At 39.6% G+C, this 22,245-nt stretch overlaps 1 protein-coding gene across 5 annotated transcripts in view; it reads right to left on the reverse strand.

Annotated features, from left to right (window-relative positions):
• WDFY3 (WD repeat and FYVE domain containing 3) overlaps window positions 1–22,245 on the reverse strand; it is a 211,650-nt gene that overhangs the window by 65,706 nt on the left and 123,699 nt on the right. For all 5 annotated transcript variants that reach the window (XM_075421129.1, XM_075421128.1, XM_075421126.1 and 2 more), the window contains 12 exons: window positions 19,600–19,700; window positions 18,314–18,532; window positions 14,520–14,701; window positions 12,828–13,059; window positions 9,737–9,897; window positions 8,568–8,679; window positions 7,964–8,154; window positions 6,317–6,469; window positions 3,768–3,841; window positions 3,502–3,663; window positions 1,993–2,087; window positions 81–201 (listed from right to left, as the gene is read on the reverse strand). In XM_075421129.1, coding sequence (XP_075277244.1) covers window positions 81–201; window positions 1,993–2,087; window positions 3,502–3,663; window positions 3,768–3,841; window positions 6,317–6,469; window positions 7,964–8,154; window positions 8,568–8,679; window positions 9,737–9,897; window positions 12,828–13,059; window positions 14,520–14,701; window positions 18,314–18,532; window positions 19,600–19,700 — 1,803 coding nt within the window. The remainder of the gene's footprint in view (window positions 1–80; window positions 202–1,992; window positions 2,088–3,501; window positions 3,664–3,767; window positions 3,842–6,316; window positions 6,470–7,963; window positions 8,155–8,567; window positions 8,680–9,736; window positions 9,898–12,827; window positions 13,060–14,519; window positions 14,702–18,313; window positions 18,533–19,599; window positions 19,701–22,245) is intronic.

Raw genomic sequence — 22,245 nt, forward strand, 5'->3', positions numbered from 1 at the left:
TCAAATTAGGGCTCTATAATTCTATGCCTTGAAATGAAAAAATAATATCCTTTCTCTACATCGAGGTTTTTTGTACTTACTGCAAATTAACAGTTGTCTTTTCTTTAGACGTATACAGAAGTTTCAGAAGGATATCTAAAAGCCTGTTTCGCAGTAGAATAAGATTAGCTGAAACAAGTCCTCCAAAATCATCCTCTGTTCCTAAACATCAAGTACAAGGGGGAGGGGGGAAAAAAAGCCAAATAAGGCTTTTGGAATTTGGGTATTTTAAAGGCTATTCATAACATTCATACATAAGCAAACACAACCTGATCCCACTCAGGGCAAGAGAAAACTGTGCTACAGTGCAGGCAGCCTGCTATAAGCTGCCGAGAAATGTTGGGTAACTCATTATCATCATCACACAGCATTTGGTCAGTTTGAAGAACAGGCAAAAGAGAACTACAGCTTCTCAGACAATAATCTAAGATGAAGTGGTCCAAATTAGCTAAACTAGTCACTCCTGGCAAGTAGAGACAGAAAAACAACCAAATCCTCACTCCCCCCACTCCCCGCCAGCTCACCCCCTGCCCCAGCCCCCCACAACATGGTGATAAATGTTTTGCATTTTGCAGTCTGGGGGGAGGAGGAAATCCCACGAAAAAAGCCTGATCCTTCCCGACTCCCTCCAAATCTAACAAGTGGGGAGAAAAATTAGTTTCCTTTTCTTTTGATAGATCCCCAAACTCATCATCAGTTGAAAAACGCGTACTGCAAAACAAGCCAATACATGCACCTCGGGACTAGCTTTACAGTTACTTTGTGAATTCTCTCCTGTTGTACTTTATGCTGTCAAAGGAGGACCACATTTTTACATCTTTAAAAAAAAAAAAAAAAGAGCGAATCATTGCTTGAGGTGATGTGCAAAAATGAAGACAGATAAATGAACACTTTCTGGGCCAAGGTTTTGTGCACAAGTCACAGACATAAACACAAAGCACCTTCTATGGCAGAAATACAGCGGAACTGGTAAAGACCAGCAACGTAAAAATCTCACGCCTTTTGCCTCAAAAACTTCTATATCCTTCCTGCTACAGTCTGAATTTCTCCCCAAGGTTCTTCAGTCCCCCTGGTAGGTAAAAAGCAGCTGAGGCTGTGGTTAGCCTGGGGAAAAAAAAACACGGCTGGCCTATAGGGAGCCCACCATTCTGGATCTCTCTCTAATACCCACTCCCACTTCACTAAAAAGCTTGAATTTAACCATCTTTGAGACCGAAATAAGCAAAAGTATTCAGAAGGAACAGTAGAGGCAGAGGGGGATAACAATGAATACACAGATTGCCTAAACCTTGTTCTTCGGGAAACCAGACTAATAAAGTTAACTTTGAAGCAGAAACACTTCTTTCTCACTTGTCCCTTTGCACCAGTATATTCCCAAGAGATGTAGAAACACAGGATCTTTGTGCACCCCCTTCCAGTTATTTGTGTGACATCCACTGGGGGGGCTAAAACGTTTCTGCTCAATGAGACTGATCGAAAACACAATTCTTTTTTTCTCTTTAGGAAAACAAGGATGGAAATGGTCTCAAAACAATCTGATATAAGCATTCTTGAAGGACAGTAAAGGAACTACTTTTTTTGCCTAAAAACAATAACTAGACTGTCTTAGTTAATTCTTTCACTTCCTCCACGCTTGGACAGCAGATGAATCTAGTAATCCTTTTTTGTCTTTTTGCTCTTCCCACAAAGAAGCAGAGATGCACAGCTGATGTGAAGGAGCAAGTGGCAGAAGCAGAACAAAACCACGTAGTGTTAAATGAAAGAAAACAAAACATGAGTACATAGGTTTTGCACTGCTTTGCAAGCAATACTGAAGTACCACAACTAGCTGGCAGCCAATTTTACAAAATTACAATATTGCTAATGATGCTATTTCTACATTTTAAGTATTTCAGCACAGGAGAGATCACAAAGTATTTCTCTTCTACTGCATCTAACCATGATGGCACTTACCACTATCAAGCTTTTCCTCATTGTTTATTTCCATGACCACAAACTTCTCACAGACTGCAAATGTAGGTAATGTGGAAGCGATGAACTGTCCAAACCTGGATATATACAGAAAAAACATTATTCACTGATATGACAGATGCACTCTCATCTATCAATAATTCACCTTAAACATAAAACTGTAACACTAGTGAGAGGGTGATATCCAAAAACGTCAACTTTCTCACATCTGAAGACTTAGGAAGATGGTCTCCAACTACAGCTACTAGCCAAAAAACAAATAAATGTGTAGTAATTAATGGAATCTTTACAGACAAGTCTGCAGGTAAGGGACCCTGAAAATGCTAGGATTCAAGAAAGGAAACTGGGAGATACCACCAAATGTAATAAATGGAACACCCCAAGTTAAAGAAAGGAGAACAAAAACATTATTCTCAAACCATTACAGCTGAACAAGTATTACATCAAAAACAGCGACTGCTTGACTCTGGTATAACGTTTATGCCTACAGCTTGAGGTGATGTAACACAAGGTCAATGTTTTCTAAGACAAGATGATGACATGCTACTCAGAGAAAGGAGATGTAGCATATTCCTCTTTCCTCTGGAACTAACCTGAAATGATCCCTAGCTAGCATAACTTCTCCCAGGTTATACAATATTTCACATTATTATTTCCAGGAAGGAGAACAAGAAACACTCAGACAGGCATTCTACAATCTGTTCTGTAACCATTTAAGCACAAAATCAACGGTTTTATTCTTGAATCATTTTTTGTCCTGCGTAATTAAAACGAAGACAGGTTAAGATGTTCAGGTTGATGCTTCTGACACCTTTAATTGTACTTGAAGTGAGAAGCTAAGAACATGACCATTCATATGCAAAGAACACCCAAACCTTGCAATATTTTATCCATTTCCATTATAATGAAACAGGAGATAAGAAAAATAAGTTTTCAAGGAGTTGAACTCGTTTAAAAGCATTTCAAATACTCCTGTACATACAAACTGCAATTATTTATGTAACTTTCGTCAGTCAGAATTAACAGTACTACATCTCACAGCCTTACATATTTTTCCACACAGTGAAGATTAATGAAAAAATCTTGAACTAAACCTTTCATGTGGGAAAGTAACCAAAGCTGCATTTTAACCAGAAGTATCCATTATACTCCATCTTAAGTCATATTCAGTGGTATTTAAGAAAAGTGCTCAGTGCTTCACTTGAACAAGCGAGCTGTAGCACAACACCTTTACTTTTCACTTGCAGAACATTAAGCCAGTTTTATCATTCAGTCATACCTGTTTAGATACAAGCTGAATTTAATATGCAAATAAAGGCATTAACAAAACTATTGTCTATGTCTAGTTCAGTTACTTCTTAGAGGATAAAATTCAGTACATGAGCACTTCATGTTACTTTCTCCACAGCAGTACTACCATTATATATTTCTGACCAAGATCACCAACGTAATAAAAACACAAAAGCCAGAATTATCACAAGTGTGGGCTACCTGAGCAAGTCATAGCTGCTAGGGAAGCCTTGAAGCAGAAAGCTCAGCACGTTACTAATTGCAGCAATAGTAGGCTGGGACAGAGACATATCTCGAAGAGTCAAGAGCAGTTTTGGGATGAGTTGGAACTCCCTCATTAACTTAGCGTTCTTTGCCGCTTCGCTGGAAGAAGGAAAAAAAAGGAGGTGGCAATTTAAAATTGGCGCATCCTCTACATATTACCTAATGCTTCTAAGTCTCATTACTAGCTTGGCATCGGCTCATACCTGGACTCTGTAAGAAGTTCTATGAAGTGCTCAAATAATGACAGATGAAGCTCATAGGGTGCATGAAGCCAGACCTGAAATACAGAATAAACAATGACATGTTTTGTACACAAATCCACTTTAAGATTAAAAACTGACATTAGTATATCAAAAGATTACAAAAGGCTTGAAGAGATTGAAACTGTTCATCTATATGACTATTTACCTGGCCATTGCGCTCAAAAGCTCATTGTAAGGTTCTTAATTGTTTATTCTTCAACTTCAGGTAAGTATTAAACATACTAGCAAAGATCAAAGAAACACACATTGGTTTGGATACCAAACATATTCTCTGTTAGTGTATCATGCTAAAAACTTTTAAAGCATTCTACACAAAAAAATAACACACTATCTGGAATTTCTCTTTAAACAGATGGTGCAATGGCTCCCAAGGAGTTACTGGTGTTTACCAGGCTGATGCAAAATGCCGTGTTAAGTTTATTTGGCTTAAGTGAAGATTTTGTCTTTGTAAAATTAACTTAATATCTTCTGCCAAGACTGAACTCAAGGTCTTCCCTGATTATTTTTTTTTTAATCTTTATCTGGCATTTCCCACACACTGTTCTAAATAGATCCTCTACCAAAAAATAAAAAAAAACACCAAAAAATTTCCATTGTTCAATCAACAGAAGCAATGAAAGATATGAAAGTCAGAAAGCTCATAGTTATAGCTGCAAATCTTAAAATTGACTTGCTACTGGACAAAGCATAATTAATACTTGTGCTGTGGTGTATAAAACTGGTTTGAATGAAAAGCTTTATGTCTTTTGCTTTTCTTCCAATCTTGTAATCTAAAATGATCAGAACACAGTTTTTCATTTCCCTGTTTAGCAGAAGAGTAGGAACATCTAATTTATGCAATTTAGGTGAAATGTTTCGGTCACTGATTTCTGAATACAGAAATAAAATAAATTAAAAAAACACCTAAAACCTGAGGCTTTTGGAAAGTTTCTTCTTATTGACTCACAGATCTACTACTTGCATATTTTTTTTTTTTAGTCTCTTAAGTGTATTCATTCTCCAGTTCTTGGCCTCCAGGAAAAAAAAAGACAGACATTAACTAAACAATAGGAAACGGGATCTTTCATACAGTAGTTGCTGTCTCAAATGACTGTACACCATTGATTAAATTTCTCAGCTGGTTCCTTTATGGGGGAAAGATGGGGAGCGGGGCGGGGGGGGGGGGGGAAGAGAGAAGAGTATTCAGTAGAATTCATGCCTCACTGTAAAAGGAGCTGGGCTGTGATTCACACTCTCCCCTGCTAAACAGCTGATATACCTTAGAGCTCTACTACAAATATGGTATACATCCTGTGGATGCAATGTCTTCGATTAAGTCTATGTTTAATTTTGTAAGCACAAACGAAGCAATAGTGTAATTTAAACGGTTTGTTAAAGAGTAGCTAGTCAGATGATACTGAAGAATTTATGTTTAGACACAGCACAGTTATTTCTAGTTTTAATATTACACCTCAAAAAAAAAAAGAGGAAACTTCATTGGGTGACAAATACCCTCTGTATTAGATCCCCACTAAGGTTAAAAAAAAAAAAAAAAAGACTCAGGTCTGCCCTTTTCATTTCTTCTTTTTTTTTTGTGCCATAATTATAGTGTATTGTTGATCCTGGCAAGGGGGGCTGGTTGGGTGCAGTGAAGACCTTTAAGCTCTCAAAAAAAAAAAGTTAACAAGGTCAGCTGATTTTATTAAAATAAAGGCCATAGTAAGCAGCAGGAGCTTTTTCACATACAAGACTTTGCAGGAGTGCTTTGATATACTCAAATAGATATCTAAAAAAAGTAAATGGATAACTCCATAAAGCCATTTGTGTAAGACCGACTTGCGCTACTAACTCAGTATCTTATAGCTGGATTAGAAGTGGCAGTAGTATATTTATTTATTTATTTTTGTATAGGTGAATCAGGTGGAGATAATGCCAAAGTAGAAAACACTAAACAATGACTTCTATGTATTGTATAACACTGTTTACCAGCCTCTACTACACTTGCATTACCTTCTGAACTTCTCCACTTTCCTTAGTTTAACACAACATTTATATATTTCATAGGTTGTGCAAGCAAAATTTTAACTGCCTTATTATTAAATTTGCAAGAGACGTATGATACAGTGAATCCTATGTGCTATGTTGAAAATTTACCTCCTACTGTTATTTTCAGTATGTTTTTCATGCCTCCATATACGTACTGCAGTACAACACACGGGTTAAAACATACTGCTGTGGAACAGAAAACTACAAAATGTATCTTCTAGAACAACAAAAAGCAGAAACATCTGTGGTATCCACTCATTGTTTCTACAGTGATTCAAGCAATTTCAGCAGGAAAAGTTACCTATAAATTTGCTGCCTAGCTGTTTTACTGTACTATATACGAAGTAGCAAGTTCTCAGGATAACAACCTAGTTTGCTGTTGTTCAATACTGAAGACATCCTACCAGCACCTGACTTAGTTGCTATCCAGTATCATCATCGCTTTACCATGCACATTTACATACTTCAAAATCACAGAGCAGATCCTGGAATGCAGCAGAATTTGGAATAATGGAGGTCTCGTGCCCACTGTCGACAGTTCCCACCAAGGAAAAGGTCAGATGGAGTATATGGCTGTTCAGAAGTGATCGTTTCCTCTTTAACAGCATTGCCAGCAACTTGAACAAGTAAATAGAAAGGGAATTAGTAGCCTATGAACGCACAGCAACATTGTCTAAGCACAAATAAGCATGGATGAAATGTCGCTTTTGAGAAGGCCTTTAAAGTGTATCTGATAGTTGATAATCTTGATGAAAAAGCTTGAAAGTGGCATTACAGTTGATTAGAAGACAGGCTCATCCAGGACACCCTCCAGCTCATAAAACATCTGTTCTGCACAGCAGTCACTGCAGGCTGTGAGGATCAGGCACACATAGACACACCTCTCGGCTCTATGGTAGTCAGTCACCGTTTAAGACAGCACATGATAGTTTCTCAGATAGTTTTGTTCCTGGACAGCAACTCTGGACATGACAGACTTAAACAGAGCACTCCTAGAGTACTGCATGCACAAATGAGAGGTATTCTGGCGCTGAAGAAAAGCAGCCACGACAATATAAATTCGAATAAGCCTGACTTTCTTTTTCCTTGCTACCGTTTGTTGCCCTAGGTATGACAGCAGATCTCTTCCTTTCAGTTCTCATTTCTGTTTTAACTTCTTTTGATGTGGGTTGGGAAAGAACAAATTGCCAGATGTACTATTGCTATTTCTTGTCTTCTGATACAAACTTGTTAAACTCTTAACATATTGGCCTGTTCAGCTTCTTCTCTCAAGCTGTGCTATTTGCTGAGGTCAATACAAGTGGAATGTAAGGTCGTATGTGATGATCCACTGTTTATGGTGCAAGGAGGACACTGTCTAGATTTGTTTAGTCAAAGTAAGCCAAGGTCTGCAACAGGCTACATGGAATAATATGTTTTGACATAACTACACTAGCCACTCGCATTACAAGGTTTGTAAATACACCACCCAAAACACAGCACGAACTTTCACTTTCACTTTCAGTAAAGCAGTCTTCATGACAAACGTAAAACGCATTGGTCACGTGAAGATCTTTTCAAGTCAGTCAACCAAACCTTCTGCATAACTGATTGCACTTCCCCACCCCTATTGAGAATTAAGAATTCTTTAGCCTGAAAGCAAACAGCATCACCAACTATAAAGTCTGTGCAGTCTCCTCAAAATGATGATTCTAGGAGTCCGCTTGTTTGCTTTTCTTCATGTGTCTCTATTCTACTCTCTTACTGGCAGATCACAGAGACAGAAGATCCCAGCCTTGCAGGGTTGGGTTCATCATCACAGGAAAAGAATCACCCTAAGTGCCATAGTTGTGCTCTTCCTTGCTCCTAATGAAAGGTCAGTTTCAGCAAAACAGCTAAACATGCACAACTACTTAGCAAAACTTTCCACCTTCTCCTTTAAAAGCCATCCTAAATATCTCATCTATGCTAATTGGCCAAGAGCTCAGTAAACTTCAGAGCAGAAGTTCAGGTTACCATAACACAACAAGGAATTGCCATGGGAACTTCTAGGACTGAAAATGAAATTCAATCCATCAGCCTGGTCTGACATTTCTTACATACCTGATAACCTCTTCCCATTTCTTACATACCTGATAACCTCTGATTCTTTCCATTTCTTTGCTGGCTAGGGGATTGCTCTTTACCACACAGACTAAGGCCTTCACAGCTGCATACAACCCTTCTACATCTGATGCCATGGCTACAAGTCCTAAAATTGCAGCTGCTCCACCAATGTACTGCAGTGTAGTGGCAACAGGCTTGGGGACGAATGTTCTTACTCCTGAGCACAGGCAGAGAAAATAAATCAAAATCAAATCCAATCTAATTGTTGTAGGAAATAATTGTGAATATACGCAACTAATTTGCATTCTAGGATTGCTTGAATTATGAAAAGAATATCACTAGAAGACCTATGACACCTCAGAAGATCAGGAAATATTGCACTGGAAATTAGTTTATGACCTAAGTAATTAAGTGTATTTTCATAATGACATGGCAAACTGAAACAAGCATCCCATGTTAGTAAAAAAGAAAAAAGATTATAGTATGTCCATAAAATATAAAAATTTTAAATAAATTTAACAATGTACCATTAACGTTCATCAATTACAGGATTTATCTTATAGACTTAAGTTCTTATTGACAAGTAATTAATCATATTTAAACGTATTACTTCTTAAGTACACAACTAACCCAAATATCCTATTAAAGCTGCACCAATGGAGCGTGCTGGTCCATTCAAATGCCCTGCTGAGTTATGTAGCAGCTTCACAGGTGTGGCATTTTCATGAGAAGAAATCGCCAGCTGAACAAAACAAGAAAAAAAGCAAGGGCTAAAGGGAAAAGGGTTTTTTTTGTAAGCCTGAACATAACATGTATATTTTCCTCATGTGATAAAGAGTAACATGTAACAAAACAGAACCATGCTAGAGTCATTAGGACATTGTCCAAAGCAAAGAGAAATCTCCAGTCTCCAACGTTTAAGGAAAATGAATCTAACCTCCGCAATAATTTCACCGGACCATAGAATGGCTTCGGTTGAAAGCGACATTTAAAGATCACCTATTCCAATCTCCCTCCTGTGGACAGGTACATCTTCCACTGAATCAGTTTGCTGAAAGCGCCATCCAATCTGACCTCAAATACTTCCAGGGATGGGGCATTCACAGCTCCTTTAGGCAACCTCTTCCAGCATCTCACTACCCTCATCGTAAAACGTTTCATCCTTATGCCCAATCTAAATGCACCTTCTTTCAGTTTAAAACCCTTGCCCCTTGTTCTGTCACTACATACCCCAGTAAAAAGTCTCTCTCCGTTGTTCTTACCAGCACCCCCCAGTATGTACTGAAAGGCTTCAACACGGTCTCCTCAGAGCCTTCTCCAGGCTGAACAACCCCAGCTCGCTCAGCCTTTCTTCATAGATCGTCCTTTGTACAAGTAATTCACTGGCTTCTGATGTATTTTGAAGAAAAATGTAAACCGATACTCTGTTTTCCAAATCTGAATCACAGTCAGAGGACTACAGAGTCAGCTTTGTTCCTTTGCAACAGTAGAAATATTGTTCAGCAATATTATATTGTTTTTCAACAGGATTACAACTGCCGTCTATGTTAAAAAGCCACAATACCTCCAAAAGGCGCTGAGATACATAGCTACTAGTAATTTCAAGAACACAAATAAAATTCAGGGGTACAATCTTCCTCATTTTTTAAAAATTCTTCTTAAAAACACGAAAGTTATTATGGGCAACTCTTCTGACAAGTACATTACTGTTCCTGGTTTCATTGAGCAAATTGCCTTGAAAGAAGTTAAAAGAAAGGAACAAACAAGTAGTACATTAACCAACTCACTTCTCACCATACCTGTTTAGCAATAGCTTTACTATCCAACTTGTTGTAAATTTTCCTTATTTTTGCCACTGTAAATGAAGAAACTGACAGCGCATAGAGACCAAAAGAGACCTTCTCTTCTGGTACCAAAGATACTGGAGATGGGTTGATCCCTTCAGACTTCGAATCTTTACCTTAAAGACAAAATAAAAGTTCTTTCAGTAACAGTACTATTTTTCTTATCGGTTTTGGGAGCAAAATCTTAAGCAAATTATATTGCAGAATAAGTATAGAAGAAATGTTCTACAAATAGCTGAGATTTGACACTGTCTTTGCATACTTGCTCGCTGTACCGAAGAATAGCTTGATAGCATACGAGTCGTGGAATAAATCTGCTATTTAAGATAAAAGGGCAATGCACAGCAAACATTTCCTTTCAAGAAGGTCTACAATATTAACCTGTAATGGCAAATGGCAGCCTGTGCCTGGCCAAGCAATAGAATATGTGGTGCTTCCTCATCTGAATTTTTGGAAGGCAACATTACTCCTGTACTCAATTTGCGTACAGCCTAAGGGCTGTTCACTTCCTTTCCTGCCTGAAGAAAAACAAAGTAGTCAAAAACCAGAGAAGTATTTGGCACATTTGCATCCTTGCCTGTGACAACAGGCTTTTTACAATGGTTTGCTAGGAAAACTGCCTTACAGAATGGTACAAGAGACGCAAGACTGAATAAAGATCAAAAGGCCCAGGCACCGAAGAGACCCTACAACAGTATCTTTAATATTTTGTATCCACTGCCCCGAAAGTGGATGCTTCCAGTGAGGTACTGCAAACACTATGATTGACAGCTGTCTACAATGCTCAGAGGAAGCGTGCAAAACTCAGCACCTGAAAGCTCAACATAGAGATTCACTGCTGCATCTTCATTCCAGGTCAAAAGGGGTCTGCAACTCCAGTGAAATACATTAATGGAACTTAAAAAGCATGAAGGCTCCTCCCCTAATATTGAAACAAATGAGAAGCTGAGTGTCTAGGTAATTTTCTGAAACAGGGTCAAGTCTCTATCAAGACTCATTAAAAAGAGTTTTAGAAGTCTTAGTTTCCCCGTAAAAAAAATCCTTACTGGAACCTCTGCTCACATGGAAGCCCTGAGAACATTCCTCCATTTCAGTGAGCAGACAAAGGAATTCCTTCTCCTTAACTAGTAACCACTCTCTAAGCAGTCTTTCCAAGACTTAAAGAGTATCAGGTTTTTCATTTTATTTAAACACACGAAAAACTCTCTGAAGATTGCAACCTCACTCACTGAAAACAGGGACAAAACTTCCAAAAGCAGCATTGCATGGGGAAACGGCAAGTCAGACACAATTTTCTTGTAAAGGACAACAGTGGAATACTGCAAGGGCTCTTCCCTTCTTCATCACTCCCACGAATAATCACTATGCTATGGAAAAACCAGCATTTTGGAAAGAGAGGCAAAGATAAAAGGGTAAGATACAGAGCTTCATACTGCACCTCCTACCAAACTCTATAGGGTTTGGCACAGTGCACATGATGTGAACAGAAGCCCCAAACAGAAACACGCCCTTTGCTCTGGAGCAGACCACTCCTGAAATACAACAAACCGAGCAAAGCTTGTGCAGGAGAAATACAGTGCCACACTGGAGAAAGTCAGCATGCTAAGAAGTGAAGACTTCTAAGTTGCTGTGGGCTTCCTTGTGAACATAGCCTCAGCATAAAGGCAGGAGGATCTTTAGTTCTCGAAAGTGAATGAACAAATTCACATTCACGGAATTTGCTTTCACTAATTTGGTACTTAAAGCTTGCACAGTGCCAGTCACAATGCCTTCTAGGAGAAATCATCATTGACTAGCAGATACCCAAATCCAGAGCTGTTTGCCAGGTTTGTCTAGCTGTCAAAAAAGCAAGTATGTGACACAGATCTGTAGATGACAAAATCCAATTCCCTGATGACAAAATCCAATTCTCTGAAGATTTTCACTCAAGATGGTCAAGGAAATCTGCCTTCCTTTCTATGATACTTCATTCTTTCACAGCCTGAACATCATCTACGTTGAGGGGAAGAGAATGGGATGGACACGTTTGTCACTACTCTAGTGAAAGCTTTCACCATGAAAAGTAAGACTCTGTGCACTCCCTGTACATACTTTTGTTTTCCTACCACTCTCATCACTCACTGCATCCTTCCTTGAGATGGTGACAGTTTCCCTCCAGAAGCGCTGGAGAGCATTATGGTACTCATGGTGACAGACAATGCAAGGACAAGACAACTTGATACATGCCCCATTTTTATTTATATTTCACTGAAAAGCCTTGTAATAGCCAGTTAAAGCAATGAGCATCTTCTGATGTAACAGTGATGTTAGTGAGGAGATACTCTAACTGCAAAAATAGACAGGAGCTCTGCTGAACCGGAAAATCCCACTACTGACAGTTCATCTTATAAGAGAAAAAAGAATCTGTTGTCTGAATAGTTAAAAACAGGGTTACAGACACATGTTTCTAACAAGGTTATTCACATCTTTTTGTGTTGCACTCCCCTCAATTCCAAACAAGAACACTTAAAAAAATGTAACAGAATTGCCCATATTTGTTTGCAATGAATGCTTAAAGACTATCTGCTGCACCCCAATCCCTCTGTTTCATTTTCTTCCTCAGCTGACCTCTTTAGGCCCTATAAACAATGACATTTCAAGACAGCTGTGTTTAAAGTACAGAATACATTGCAGATTTGCAAATGAGTGCTATCACTAGAAACTGACAAGTTAAAATGCCTTTCCAATTTCACTTTCTACAGATAAATACAATATACAGTATGAATAATGACAGCTTCAAGCATTTCTAACTGGTTTAAAACCAAAGCAAGGAATACAAACACTTCTATCATATGTCAGTACAAGAATTACCAGGAGTATGTTAACACAGTAATTTGGATTTCTATAATCCACCTCAACAGCAGCTACTGATCTTCTTCATATGAACAGTTAGCTTTTCCTCTCTGCTACCACATACTCTCCTTTTTCACCTCTTCTGCCAGCATGCCCAGAAAAGATTCCACTAGACCTGGGCCAAGTTACTAGCTACCATTTGAATTGTACTTACATGGTACGTATACTGCTTGAAAGCTTCCAACATAGTTTGGTCCCAGCTCATAAATGGTGCTAACACCTGGGGCAGGCAAAACTTCTTCCAGGAAATGCGTAGGACCCAGACGCCACACTAATGTAGAGAGCTGGCGCTGTGCAGGCGGTGTGCCAATATAGGCATAAACAGTGCTGACTACAGGTGGATTGGCAGAACCAGACCCACTTGGGCTACTATGAATGTAGTGAAGCTGTAAGGGAGAAAAACACAGTGAAGTTATTGAGAGAGCATGGGTACCGTGAAAAGAAAGCAGACAGATCAGAAATTTGGGAAAGCCATTTGCAAAACCAGGGGACGTACCAAACAAATGATATGTAATGCATGGTATTCTGATATGATACAGCAAAAGTCATTAACCAGAAGGTAAATGCAAAGCTCAGATGTTAAGTGGCTTTCAAAAGATGAAGGACGAGAACATGCAAGTTCTGTGCTTAAAAATGCTGAAGAACAAGGGTGGATCTTGCTTCTGAAAACAGTGCTTTACGATGGTCGTTAAATTTTGGAAAAGCAGTAAGACTATCTCATAACCTTGTGTTCTTTCTCCTTCTTCCTCAGCCGGTGAAAACATGCCTTTGGTAATTATGCTGTTTCGAGCTAAAGTGCAAGCGTGATGAACTTAATTTGATAAGATTTTCAGATGGGAATAAAACAAATACATGGAGAAGATGCTGGCCTACATATAGTGGCAGTAACAATCTCACAGGCATTTTCTATTTACCTTATAAAAACTCTATTTACCTTATAAAAACTCTTATTACCAGCTATTGAATATAGTCACATATGGCCAGATGCATATTCATGTATTACAGCTATTAGCATAACAAGTAAAGCTACTAAAGTCCTCTTTCTGAAACAGGAATACCAAAAGGTAAACTTTCAAAGTCAAAATATTGTTTTACCTATAGCAGTACAGTAATGCTAGCTAATTTGCACCCCACATGAGGTTTAGCTTACTTCCTTAAGGCCCACGCCTGCCAGGTGCCAAATGCACCATCTTTGGTTACAAGTCACGAGTAGTTTGTGCTCAGTGGACAGGTCCACAGTGCTCTTCATTGCTCTTTGCTTTTGGCCTCCTAGTTTCTCCCAGCTAACAACAAAATATTGACCTTTACAACTAAATGCATTTCACCTATGGTCAACTAATGCTGTTACTGACAATGGGATGCTATTTCTGGGGTAGCAATAGGGTTTGGAAAGGAAAAACATGGCTAAATTGAAAAAAGCTTTCTTATTCCATAATCTCCCTGTTATTCAAAGCAGATCTCTGCTACATGGTCCTGGGATAAGTCTTCTACAGCTTTTTATCATCCTTCTAATTAATCTAGTCAGCAGTGTAGCTGTGTCATCCTTGCCTCACATTCAATGCAACATGTCCACTTCACTTTAGTGTTACTATCACTTATGCCTGAGAAAGTACTTGTTATCTTCTCCTCCTAACAGGGCTAGGGCTAGGTCCGAGCCATGTACTGAGCAAAGACCCCTTTTTGCAAGCCTCCTCATTTCGGTTTTGTAGGGGTCTGGGGGGATTTTTTTTGTGGTGGGCTTTTGTTGTTGTTATTTTCTGTGGCTGTTTTACACACACATATATGCGCAGAGAGAGTGAAATCACTCCAACCCGTAAAAATGAGGATTTAAGATTTAAAGTTTTACCTTAACAGTGCTAACAAGCTGACCATCAAGGTAGAGCATAGCTGTGCTGTTCTTTAGCATGCCTTTACTCATGACCAGAACTAGGTGATGCCACTGGCCTTCCACAATGAGGTCACCACAGCGAAAACGGGCACAACAAGGAAGGATTTCATAAAATGAAGATTCCTCACTGAAGTCATCGGCTAAAGGGAAAGTACCAGTTAGTGGGCACCAGTAGAAACGTTATTCATCTGTTTTAAGCTTCTTAGACTTCACACGAAACAATCTACAGCAATACATTAAAGTCAAAGTTTTAGAAAACTTGTAGTTAACAACATGACCAAAAATACAGTTAACAAGATATGAAGTCATAAGGTTAACAAGATATGACTTGAGAGACCTTCAAACAAAAGAACTGCAAGAATGGAATCAGAAGTTTTTAGAAAGTATTCAGACCAAATTGTCACAGTCTGACAGGCTGAATGCCCTTGGATACCTGCACATTAACAAACCAGTATAGTTTTGGTAGTATCAACAATGGGTCTCTTCTTCCCTTGCCTTAATTCTTCTTTAAGAAAATTCTCAGGATACTCTCAGATTTTTGACAATTAAATTTCGCTTCTCCCCTTCTACCCTCCCTTTGAAATTTTAGCTGGAATGACTAGTTTGCTCAAGTTTTACCAGCTTTCTCTTGCCACTACGTAGGTCCCAAAAAGATTTTTTGGTTTGTTTTTTTTTTTCTAAAAACATTTTTACAGCAGCAGTCAGCAAGAAACAACACATCTCTGCAAACCCACAGAGCTACTTTTCACCTCTCATACTATGGAGAGGAAGATACCCATACTTCCCGGACTTCCTCCTCACACTTATCCCTGCTCCACCGTGGTCTCCTTCACAGGCCCCACTGCCTGTTCCAGTGCGGTCCTCTCCAGGAGCTGCAGCTGATCTCTGCTCCGGTGCCTGGAGCACCCCCTCCTCCTTTGGCTCTCACCTTGGTGTCCTCAGGGTGCTTCCTCTCACCTTTTTTTCCCCCTTACTCCTCACTCTATGCAGCGTTTCCCTCTCCCTTAGAGGTGTTTTCACAGAGGCCTCACCAGCCTGGCTGCTCGGCTCTGCTGTGTCCTGCAGGGGGTCTGCTGCAGAGATGGCTGGAACTAGCCATGTCTGGCATCGGACAGCCCTGGCTTCTTCCTACAGAAGCCCTGCCTTGTCCCCTCAGCACCTGGCCACAGACACCCAGTATAAGCTCGCCACCACCTTGCTCAAACCATTAGGTCACGCACAAAGGAAGACACAAGTAAAATGACTGCCTTTCAAAGTGTTTGTGTCAGAATCATGCTAAATTACAAAGTGTAAGCGAAGTTAAAGATGAGGTTGAAAGCCCGAGACATCTTTCCTTAATAAAAGCTGCAAATACAATATCTGGCTAGCAAGACACGCCATCAAGCACAAACCAGGGGTACTCGTAACTCAAGCCTCAGCATATGGTTTCTCTTCTTACCTTTTTGCAGTTCTAAGGAAAACTAATTTTGTGAAGCGCTGCTAACTGAAGGGGTAGCTCAGGGCTGAGACATTGCTGCCCAAGACTAAACAAAGACTTCACGATGTCCCATCCATTCCATTCCATTTCAGTACTGTAACTGCAGCGATTTGCCCTTGCCTTCCCTACAACACACCAGCAGCAGATCCTGGGTCATAAGGCTGCTGACCTGATCTGAGCACCAGCTGCTGTGGGCTGAGGTGAGCTGCACCTGTGGCTCCATTGGCCACCCTTGCACCAACAGTGAGAGGAGCTGGAGACCGACACCTGCCTTGCAGAAACACGGCCAGAAGAACCCATTTCAAGCCTCTCCGTAGGGGCTGCAAAACACAAGCTGCTGACCACCCATCCTCCATTCACCCACCCATACTCTTCAAGCATTTCCCAGGTCTGTCTTCACTAACTGGTGCTGAATTCTCTTCTCCTGAATGTTAAAATACACTTTAGTTCTCAGCACACAATTTTTTAATTTCTCTAAAAGGCATCCTTTGACTTCATTCTAGAGGGTGTGATCAGTTTGCAAGTGCATTAGCTTCTCCATCACATAGCAGAACGACCTACACTCTATATGAAAGCCCTGCCCCTCCTCCCCAAAGACAAAGCTCAAAAATTCTCCACCAGGCAACGCTTCAAAAGAGAATACAGGTGCTTTTCAGATCTCTCTTCATTTGTTCCTATTGAAGGAAAAGAAACCGCTAATCCTCTTACCTCAATAGGCATCTGCACAGGGAGAACACTCATTTCTTTAGAAACAGCACAAGGAAAATTATGAAAGCAGTGTACTGGGAACTAACTTTTAGATACAAAACTTATCTCAAATTCTTTTTCTTAGCCAAACACCTCTGAGCACAATTCTCGCTCACAAGAAGGATCCTTAAACCACCTAATTTATTCTTACAATAGACCGTCAGCACTTCCAGTCCCTGCACTGCCAGGCCTGCCACCTCAGTCATTCAAGTACTTACCCCCCTTGCTCAGCACTTGACGGTACACCACCAGCTATGACTTAGCCACAACAGGGTGGCACTCCAGTATAGTGAAGTATCTTGTTCAATTAAAAAACAGTCTTTGTAGTCAGAGACCTTCAGATCTTCTCTGACAAAATCTTTTCAAATCCAAACTCTCTTAAAGAATAGATAACAGAAGCCTACTAAATAAAACAATCAATCTATAGCTCCAGTGCAGGCTAAAGCAATTAATATAAAGTTATTTAATTCTCTCTTACGAAGAATTTGGTCTTCTGAGAAAGAAAAGACTGTCAGTCTCATTGTAATTTAAGAGGTTTAGTTCCTCCCTTACACTATGGGTCTTCAGCTGTCAAGTTTTAGGTTTTGAACCTGACTTCTACTAAGAGAAATTACTGTGATTAATAATGCAAATGTCTGCTTATCATGAAAATAAGGAAAATTCTATGCAGTCTGCTTCACTGTTTGATTTTTTTTTTTTTTTAAATAACAACAATTGTATAAATTCTTTATTAGTGCCTGGTACTCAAAAGGAAAAAACAGAAGCAGGAACAGATTTTTGATAACCACTTGTAACCCAGAGTGTTGGTCTGGTAAAGAGTTAAGCCTGAAACATATGCAGAAAGCTGCCCAGCTCTTCTCAGCTCCTCCACAGGCATGATGCATAAACGGCTTGTCCAAACTGACCATTTTTGGAGGCTCTGATGGAGGACAAGGCAGGAGACAGGAGATGGCTAAGCCTGAAGCCCCTGACCGTGCCGACAGCTCTCTAGCAAATTCACTGGCCTCACCAGCTTCACTTACATCTGCACTGCACTTCCTGTAATTCCACCTTTGATCACAGATACTGAATGAAGCTACAAACTCTTTCTGAAAACTGATCACAGCATTGAAATGTGAAGTGAAGGACTGATCACCTTCAAACAGCCCCTCAGCATTGGGACTATCCAGACTGAAAAAGCCTTCACAATCCGCTAGTTTACTATTTCCAAGCTTCCTCAAAGCAAAGACAGTTAACATTTGCACCTCCAGAGATTATGTCTAAAATGAACAATACAACAAAAAGGCAAAAACCCTCCAAAAACAATGATGTAAACCCTTCTTCAAATCTATACTCCTTGTAGTTTTGGCAAAAAATTTTCTTTATATGTAGACATCAAATCTTCTACATGAATGTTTACATTTTGCATTTTTCTACTATCAAAACCCATAAGAGGCTGGTGAAGCTGCAATTAAAAGTTCCATCACACACAACTGTCACATCCCCATAATGCTGTCTGGATTAGCTGATTACACAATACAGGTCTTACCATAATTTTGAAGCAATTCTTCTTTAGTTGAAACAATCAATGACCGGTCTTTTGCTGAGAGGACAATGGCAAGGCATATATAATGTTGCTCCGAGGAGTTTGCACGGCGCACTACAGTAAGAAGTCTCACAGGATGGTTATTAGGAGGCGTACTGAAATGTTCAATACAAAACCAAGTTGAGTAGCTGAAACCCGATGGTGGTGGGAAAAATCTTTCACCTAAAAACAAAAATGAAAGCCCATTACATAGTTGCAGCAGCTAGTACTTAGGATACCTATTTGTTCCTGTTCCTTTTTTCATATTAGCTCTGTTGATATCAGCTGTGCTTTCTCAGACTTTTCCTTCAATGGAGTTCAATGTCAGTTCTTTCATTTGACTCAAGCTTAGAGGAAAAGCTACGTAAAGCTAGCTCAGAGGGGTTTCTCTCAAAACAAAGTAAAGCAAGAATTGCACACTATTCCCTCCTATCCTAAAAACAAAAATCAAGCTGTGCTTGTTCAGAACAACCCAGTTTCAGTCCCCCAGATGAAAAAGTAGAAACGGATGAGGCCCTTAGAAACTGTTACTGTCGTGATAAGATGCTTCTTCCATAGGTGTGACTCGTTGAAGAAGCCTTTGTTGAAGATCTCTCCACCACATACACCTGACTCCGTTTCATCTCCTAGAGTGCTCCCACAAAACAACAAAGAGCTCACAGACTTCAAATACTGTCTAACACTAATTCCATCTTGCTGCAGTAAACCTCCATCTTAGTTTTTAGACTTAACACCTTTTTTTACTAAGTGACCATGTTCAATTAGCCCTGCAGCACACCAGATTCCTGTAGGGTGAACTGCCTACAGTGAACAAGGGATAGCAAACAATTTAGATTTTTGTAATGATGTGTGTAACTACACCTGTAATAAGTTCAGTCAAAAATTCAGCAGAACAAAGCCAAAAGTACAACACTACAATTCATTCCCTGTTTCCTACGCTCTTCACACTACTACCTCAACTTGTACTTGATGTATCCAGGCTCATCATTCATATGCTTCTTTTGATTACAATTTAATCTTCTGCTGACAGCCTTGTATTTTAAAGCAGTCACACATTTGTATTTTATATGGCTTTTCTTTGACTTGGGGGAAAAAAAGCAACAGGAACACACACAAAAATACTTAAGAAGTTCTCAATTATGAGTGTACAACATCCAGCTCCATACTATCACATCATGGCTAGCAAAGAAATTCAAGAGAACTAAAGATCAGATACAAAACACTGCTAACAGTCATACTCAAGTACTTACCAGTTCCAATTCCACTCACAACTGCACCATCAATAAGTCCTGTTGTAACAGCATTATTTGTAGGTGCATTATGGGGAGCCAAACTCGGCAAGAACAGGCAGCTGTTAAACAGAAGACCAGTAACACACTAGAGTTTACGAAACTCAACATAACCAGAGTACAATACAAACAAAACATAGCCTAGGAAAATATACCATAAGCACACCATCACTCTCCTTGACTGTAGGTATTCATGAAAAGTAGAAACGAATTCTTATGATTTCTCCTTGTGAGGCTAAATTATCTCCAGTTGCGAAGAGCTTTGGCAGCACATGTTTTTGGTGCTAAGGCATAGACACTTCTGCTCACGTGGCTCCATAGCGTAAGATGCTCCCTTGTGGGCAACTATAACTCTCTTCAGGCTTTGAGATGTTTTGGACACTCAAAGAGACTGGATTAGCTAAACATTCAGAGGATCTGATAATTGCGTATTATGGTGTTCCTATTTCAAGTACGTATGGTCTCACAGTAATATTGTATTTCACCAAATTAGTGACATTGGGTCCTTGCTAGAGCCACCGATGCTGTGGACACAATGCAAACAGATAAAGGAGTACTTCCCTTAGGTACCAAAAGATTTTAAGAGCCCAGATGGTTTCAGTGACCAGCCTACACAAGGTGGAGTGGATCCCCACAGGAGTTCAGCTTCCAGTTTGTATAGACTGTCCTACTGAAGGCAAAATGATGGCTCTTCCACTTGCTGAAGAATCATCATTTTGTTGACATTTACACTTAAGCAGGCTAGTTTAAGTATAATGTAGCTGAGTTGCCTGATAGAACTAGGAGTTACTTTGTTCTCAAGCAAGCTATGAGTTAACTCGACCATCCATCTTGAAAGCAACAGCAGTCCATGGTTCTGGTCACTATCATCTTCCTTTTGATTACAATTCTCATTATATACTTCCTCCTCCCTCTTCAAAATGTTCTTCTCTGGGTAAATCCTCCATGGTCAATGGTGTTACAAGCATGTTCTCTCTAAGGAGATAACTTGCAAGGGTCCACGAACTGTTGAATTCATGAAACACCCGGGCACTTGAAAACAGACCAAAAAGTTTTTAGATTTTTTTTTTTTATATTTATTATAGCAGCTTTCTTAGATGACTTGCTGAAATCACAAGATGTCACAGCTGCACTACATGTATTACTTCTGGACATATTACCAGCACCTACAAACCTCCTGGAGCAACCACACTGACAATTCATTTTGCTAGCCTATTTCAAGTTCTTCCTGGGGCCAAAACATTCTCTTTTCTCCTATGAAGGATGTAGAACAAAGCTTTGAGCACTTGGTTTCAAAGAAATCTGTCTCTGACTACAGTGGATATGAAGGCTAGATGCAAAACAGGCACTGCATCCTTGCTTTGCAAAGCTGAAAGGAATGTAGAGCAGCAGAGCTCCCAAATATCCAGGCTGGACTCTGCTCTCACACCACTCATCCCACATAAACCAGAACAAGTGCACTAAGATGTAAGTGGCTCTGTCAAAGGCCACATCAGACCAGAAACAGATTTAAGAAACACAGTAGTATAAATATTAGGTCTGGAAAGAAAATGACAAGGTGAACAATTCTCTCAGGTGGAGCTGTTTCTGGTTTTATGAAACTGTGGTACAGTTGTGGACAACAGATCTTTTCTACCTCTTCTCACAATTCTTTTACAAAAGATACCAAAAAACACATTGAGGAGCTACTCATCTCACATAAGAAACTGTCCCACTCCTTTGGGCTTCACAGCAGTTGTCATTTTTGGTGGTTCATATCACTAAAAAACTTTTAATAGAGCTTCTAGTCAAGGTTTTAAAAGCTTTTAACCAAGCTTCTGGGAAATTCTGATCAATTACTTAGCATTTGAGTTGCCATTCACAATTGTCTGACTTGTATGTACCTCACAACACTGCCTTCTCTGAGATACTGGCTCTCAGCCTATTTGCAAGCCTCCACCTATGGACCAGTCTGCAGGCAGTTAAGGAATGCCTCTCCCTTATACTATTGGTCTGAATTTTTATAGCAATTTTTCAGATATTTACCCCTTAGGACAGAACAAAATGAGTGTTTTGAGGTTTTTCTATTCCATTTTTATAACCAACAAGACAAAACATTTTCCTTAAACAGATGCTGAGAATGGTGTCATGTTTTCGTCTTCTGAACAGTCAAGTTAAATCATATTACACAATCCGCATAAAGTGCCCCATCAGCAGGTTCTTAATTAGAGAGCTAAAAACAGTAAGTGAAGGCGATACTGGGTGCTAAAGGAAAAAAAGCATTATATTAAGCATTATATTCAGGCTACACATCCAGTTAATATTTTTTTTTCTGGTTATTTGGACTCAACATAACTGCGTTCTCTGCTTTACTTGTATTTTTGATTTGCCCACTTCCGCATTTCCAAGTTCTTCAGCAATTTTAAGTAGATTTCAGAGCATTTGGGCCATCCAAATGTCACACACAAATCCTAGCATCTAATGAGTTTCTGCAAGGGTATGTTGGCATTCCTTCATCTTAAAAGGCATGTGAAATCCCAAACTGAGATCTATCAATGTTTAGATACATACCTACATCTACTTTCACACATGGCAAGCAATCATTTGCTCTCAAGACATTAATGAATG

This window comes from Opisthocomus hoazin, chromosome 5, assembly GCF_030867145.1.
Source record: "Opisthocomus hoazin isolate bOpiHoa1 chromosome 5, bOpiHoa1.hap1, whole genome shotgun sequence".
Classification (NCBI taxonomy): Eukaryota; Metazoa; Chordata; class Aves; order Opisthocomiformes; family Opisthocomidae; genus Opisthocomus; species Opisthocomus hoazin.